At 59.0% G+C, this 6,000-nt stretch overlaps 1 protein-coding gene across 1 annotated transcript in view; it reads left to right on the top strand.

Annotated features, from left to right (window-relative positions):
* The first annotated feature begins 5,640 nt into the window (after positions 1 to 5,640).
* The window catches only part of NTNG2 (netrin G2), a 60,307-nt gene continuing 59,947 nt past the window's right edge, over positions 5,641 to 6,000 (top strand). The window contains exon 1 of the mRNA XM_012639643.1: positions 5,641 to 5,870. Coding sequence (XP_012495097.1) covers positions 5,658 to 5,870 — 213 coding nt within the window. The 5' untranslated portion in view covers positions 5,641 to 5,657. The remainder of the gene's footprint in view (positions 5,871 to 6,000) is intronic.

Here is a 6,000-nt window from a genome sequence, read left to right as displayed (position 1 = left end):
TGGCTTGGCTCCGTCAAAAGCAGGGCCCATCAGGGTGGAGGCGGCGATGTGTCAGCTGGTATTCAGGCTCTGGTTGTGCGCTCAGATCGCTCCCCCTCCCCATCTCCCCAAATCCACCCACCCGCCCCTTTACCCACTGCTTGGGGCCTTCTGGGTGGCAGCACTTCAGAGGGAGAGACAGGGGAGCAGCCCGAGCCCTTGGCTGTTGGGGGTGGGGGAACTGACTCACTTGGCCCGCTCTCTGGTGCCGATGGGGCAGCCCCCACGCCCATGGGCGCTGGCACCCCGTCAGGCGCCTAGGTTTTGGAAAAGGAAGCTGCAGCCCCGCGGAGCCTGACCCGAGCGGGCCGAGGATGCGCTCTGGGCGCAGGGACCCGCTGGCCCCCGGGCCGGGAGGAGATGTTTAGGGAGCGACCCCCGGAGCCTGCTGGGGCCGCCCTGGCCGGGGACCCGCCGGGACGCCCCTGCTCGCCGCGCCCCTCCCCGGGGCCGAGGCGCGTCCCCCAGTCTCGCAGTATTTCCTTCCTGCACCTTTAAGAAGACCGTTGCTCCGTGGTGGGATGGTGTGTTAAAGCCACACAGAGGAAGTTACGCAGCCCGGATCAGACCGAGAGATAAAAGCCCCGATGGTGATCGTGAGTGATGGCAAGAGGATTTAGCCTCGGCATTAACTTGGAGCGGAGTGCAGGGGGGCAGTGACGCGCCCGCCATCTGGCCCGCGCCGAGCCGGGGGGATGCCCCGGCTCCCCGACGAGCGGCCGCGAAGCCCACCCGGGCCGGGGGCCGCCCTGCGCCCGCGCACGGGTCCTCCCGGAGCCGCCCAGGGGGGCCAAAAAGTTTGCACTTGTTAGCGGCGACCTCCGGCTCGGCCCGGGCGGGCGATGCGGGCGGCGCGGGCGGCCCCCTCCCCCGGCCCGCGTCTCCGGGACGGCTGCGGGCGGCCCCCCCGGCGGCCGGAGGGCTCCCCAGCCCCACTCTGACGGCGGCGGCGGCCACAGCGGCGGCGGCGGCGGGCGCAGCGCGGGGACGGAGCGGCGGCTCGCAGCCCTCGGCCCTCGCCCCCGCCCAGAGCCGGCCGGAGGGTGGCGGTCCTCGGCCTCGCGGTCCCCGCTCCGGGAGGCTGCTCCGAGCCGGGTAAGGCGGGCGCGGAGAGCCCGGGCGGCGAGCGGGGGGATGCTGCGGCTTCGCCAGCCTGGTTTCATTTTTAACGGGCTTCGGTGACCATGCAGGCTCTCCCGGGGCCCAGAGCCACTTAGGGCAGCCCCGCAAAGGCTCGGATGCAAAAGTTATTCGGTAGCGGCTGCTACTAGCGGAGGGCTGGAGTCGCCCGAGAGGGGTGTGTGAGTGCGTTTGTAGCAGCATCTTAAAGGAGTAGCTTGCCTTTCCGGCTGGCTCTCCCCGGGTCGTCTTCTGTCGTGTGTGCCTGTGTGTGTCGGCGGGGATGGATGTTGCAAGAAGACTTGACGTGTTCATGAGAAGGAAGCTAACCCTGCTTTCGCGCAACTCCCCCACCCCAATTCCATCGCCACCTTGCAGAGCCACCCCCATGCCGAGCCCTCCCATCTCTGCAAACTGGGAAATGTGAGTTGCACAAACTCCCGGCCAGCTACGGCTGGAAACTTCTTTCAGTGCGTGGAAGGGTCGGTAGGTAGGGGGTGAGGGGCCCCGGGGCCGGCCGGGGGACCGTGTGGAGTTGAACCTCGACCCCGCCTTGGGTGGCGCGCGGGTTGGGGGAGCGAAGGCGGCGGGACGGCGGGAAGAGGGCCGCGGGCTCGCGGGGTCCTCCGGCTCCGGAGTGAGTTGTCTGTCTGGGCGGGGGGCGGCGGCGGCGGGGTCGCTGCTGGGGGCAGAGCGGAGGAAAACGATGCAACCGATTCCCTGGCGCTTTGCTGGTGACTTTTAATTAAGGGAGGCGGTGCCGAATGAGGGGGCACCTCAGTGCCAGCCAGGCCTTTATTAAAGACATAATTATTAATCGCTCCCGTGGCTTGCACGCAACTTTGCAAAGACAAAAAGCAGCCCCGGGTTTGCTCGGCTGGTGTCTGCAACGCACTCGGTTTGCAGCCGGCCCGGAGCGCGGACTCCACACCGACCCCGAGGCGTCGCGGTGCGGGGCTGACCCCGCCCGCCCGCCGGCCCGCTGGGACCCACCCGCGCGGCCCGGCCACCCCGCACCCCGCGCCCAACTTTCCCGGGCTCCCCGGCCGCGGAGAGGGCGCGGGGGTAGGGGGAACCGGGGGCCCGAGAAAGCGCCTGTTCCGGAGGGGGAGGGGCACGCGGCCGCGGGCACCCGGACGCCCGCCGAGCCGGCGTGAGCGCCCGGCACCCACTGGACCCCGCCCGGGGCGGAGGACGGGAAGGTGACCCCGGCCGGACCGAGCTCCCCTTTTTCCTCCTCGCCCCCGGCACCACCCCCCAAAGACAGAGTTCACCCCTCTCCGCCCCCGGGCTGGGAGGGGAGCTCGGGGCGGGGCCCGGGAAGCCCGCGCCCTCCCTCCGGGCCGGGGCCCGCGCCCGCCGCCGGGGCAAGTGTCCCACGGGCGAGGGCGCAGCGGCAACTCGGAGCGGAGCCTGCTGGCGAGCACAGCCAGCCCCCGGAGGCGCTAATTCAATAAGACAGAGAAATCTGAGTTCAGAAATCCTGATAAAATCTAATTTTCGGGTTTTAATACCCTGGCTATCAGCCCCCTCGGTTCCTGAGGACTCTTAAAAGAAAATAAACGGCATTGATTCTATTTGTTTCTGGGAGCTGCAGTTTCTTAATAATATCAGGTGAAGATATATTTTCCACGGAGGAAACGATCCGCCGGGATACAACCTCTTACTCTGAAATTTCCCTGCCGCCTTCTCGCTCTGCCATCCTCCCCGTTATTCCGGGGACTCTTGCATCTCGCCCCACTCCTCTTTTTTCTTTTTGGCAAAAACCGACTGTAATATCCGTGTGCTGAGCTCACAATTCCCACTACGATGCCAGCAACGCCCAATTGATTGACTGGTTGTAAACACATTTTTCCCCTGGCAGATTTTGTTGTCGTTGGCTTTTTTTTTTTTTTCCCCATTTTCCAGGGAATGCGTGGCATTTAAGCCAACAGAACTGCAAAGCAATAGATTTGTAAGTTGCGCCTCCTGGCCTCCAGCCTCGCTGCCTCCGTGCTGACTCCCCGCCCCAGCCCGCGTGCAGCGCCCTCCAAGCCCAGAGCAGCGGCTGGTCCTGCAGTTGGAGGACGCCTGCAGCTGAGCCCTGCTCGCCAGCCACAGCCCGGTGTCCTGGTTGTCCCAGCAGCCAGGAGCTCCCTACCTGTTAGAGAACAGTTGGGAGTCGGCTGCTGGAGGAATTAATTAGGGACGTGCTGTTTTCTGGGCAGCGGAGCTTGGATAGAGGCATCTAAACCTTTGCCGGCCGCGCTATTTTATTTTTACTACATTTTCTCAGGTTGTAAAAATAGACGCCCGGCGTGTTCTTTCTGAGAGTTTTCTAGCAAGGAGCGCATTCAAGGCCGGGCAGGCTCTATAACAGGTTTCTCTTTAAACAGCCAGAGGTGAGACGTCAAAATGTGGTCCTGGCTGGGCTCTCATTCATCTCCATTGAGAGCTCTTCTTCCAGAGAGGGACAGGGTGGCGTTAATGCAGATGGATGAGACCTGGGCCTGAAGCCGTGGGGTCCTGGCTGGGGACTTGTCTGCAGCCTGAGGTGCTGAGGGCAGCAAGTGCCTGCCCCTCAGGTTTGTCGCTTTTGGCAGAAGGTTGTGTGTGTGTGTGTGTGTGCGTGTGTGTGTGTGTGTGTGTGTGTGTGGTGCATGCCTGGGTGGAGAATGGGGTTTCATGGAAACACAGTTAACTCTTCAGGGACCTTTCATGTACAGTGGCTGAAGAGCATGGCGGGTGAGAGTCGGCTGAGATTTGGCACCAAGGTCTGGGCAGTTTGGGAATTTAAATGCAGTAATCATGGGCATAATAACCAGAATAACCATGTAGGCACTTACACCATAACTCGTTGTGGTAACCTATGTCCCATTTGCCAGGAGTTTTGGCCAGAATCCCACGCCGGCTGGACTCAAGTTCTGGTGACGTATCAAGTGTCTGGGGACACAGCACGTTAGTGAGTGTGTCATTTATTTCCCAATGTAGCATTCATATTAGTTATACCTATTTTGGCTTTTAAATACTTACAAGAGGCTTAAACATAGTTAAACAATAATCATAATAATGCTTTTTTATAAAAAAGTTTATTAAAAGATCCATTTATAAACATACCCTCTCACGATGATAGAAAAATGTTGGCCTTGATCAGAAAATCTAATATAACAAAACAGTGTTACTTCTGTGGAAGTCTTCAATATCTCTAGTTTCTGACAGTGAAAAAGATTAAATTGGCCAGTTCAGATGGTGCCTGTGGTTGGGGAGATAGTTACTGGTGCCTGGTTCTTAGCTGTTGGCCTGCACGTGGGTCCCTCTGTCCATGTGCACCTGTAGTCACAGTCTCATCTCCGCCTTTAACAGCTTTGACATTTTGACTTGTCAGTCATGGTATTTTAAAGCAACCATTAAATCTTGGCTCCTGGGGATGCTTTAGAAAGTCTCTGACCCCCAAGCAGGGGCACTTGTGCTGAACTACACTCCTATAAATGAGAGAAAACGCATCGCCTTTTAAATAACATGCCCAATCTCCAAATGTGCAACTCTGATAGTAATAAAAATAACCCAGTTTCCTCGGGAGACCTTGCTAATGCAGCCTCATTTTTTTGCACATTTTGCTGGAGATCTTTTGTTCTTATCCGTCTCTATTCTCCCCCCTTTGTAATTTGTTGCAGGTGTTGTTGCTAATGAGCTCTCTCTCCTCCCCTCTTGCAATGAAAGACAAACCAGCCCCAGGTACCTGGACCGATTGAGAGCTGAAAGCTCTGGAACTTCATAATAAGTTGCCAATGGCTACCCGCCAGGGTCAGCTGGCCCCCATTAGTACCGGTGCCCACCGGCGCAGACCGAACGGCCTTCTCCACAGCTAACACCTCAGTAGCTTTATTTTCCAGTCCAGTTGTACGATTGTTGTCACTTTAAGGCCATATGAAAAGAAATCTCTTTTATTGGTCTGAGATACCAAGTCCAGTCCCAGAGAGGGAACATGTTTCCGGCTAACATGTGCACCTCCTGATGCTATTTTATCTTTACAGCACAGGCTGGAGGGTTGTTTTCAGTCGTGTTGAGCGCACCACATGCTAAGGGCCCTTTAAAGACCTGGATTGATTGGAAGGACAAAAATTAAAGGCAATCTGACCCGGCCTCATGCTGGGTCCCTGCGGATTTTCTCCTTACTCCATTTCCACCCACTGTCACAATTTGAGAATCTGCCTGATTTGATCAGATTCACCTCTGGGGGAGGTGTGATGCCAAGGTTAGGAGGACGCAAAGTTATGGGCAACTTTTTGACCCGGCCATCAGCAGTCTGAGAAACGCTGGCTCTGAATTTTCTGTATCGGCCTTTCGGAAAAACAAGTTCCTTGCTGTTTGCAAACCTGCAGTGCTTGAGATCCTGGGACATCCCAGCCACCATCGTCTGGTAGATGAGGCCTTTCCATGCTGAGGCCGAGAGTCCCTCCTGACCCCGTCGCTGCCTCTCCAGGGCCTCTCTGGGCTGCGGCCCCGCGGCCTGCGCAGCCATGCTGCACCTGCTGGCTCTCTTCCTGCACTGCCTCCCGCTGGCCTCTGGGGACTACGACATCTGCAAATCCTGGGTGACCACGGATGAGGGCCCCACCTGGGAGTTCTACGCCTGCCAGCCCAAGGTGATGCGTCTGAAGGACTTCGTCAAGGTGAAGGTGGAGCCCTCGGGCATCACATGCGGGGACCCCCCGGAGAGGTTCTGCTCCCATGTAAGTCTGCCCACTGCTGTTCCATCTGCTCAGGCCAGGCTGGGGCAGCAGGGAGGCGGGGGGATGTGGTCTGCAATGGATCCCTGGGCTGGGTAAGCAGAGCGGGAGGGCCAAGATGCAAGGCTGACCT

This window comes from Propithecus coquereli, unplaced genomic scaffold (assembly GCF_000956105.1).
Source record: "Propithecus coquereli isolate 6110/MARCELLA unplaced genomic scaffold, Pcoq_1.0 Scaffold142, whole genome shotgun sequence".
Lineage (NCBI taxonomy): Eukaryota > Metazoa > Chordata > Mammalia > Primates > Indriidae > Propithecus > Propithecus coquereli.
The sequence above is the reverse complement of the archived record's forward strand: the minus strand, read 5'-3'. Positions and strand labels throughout refer to the sequence as shown.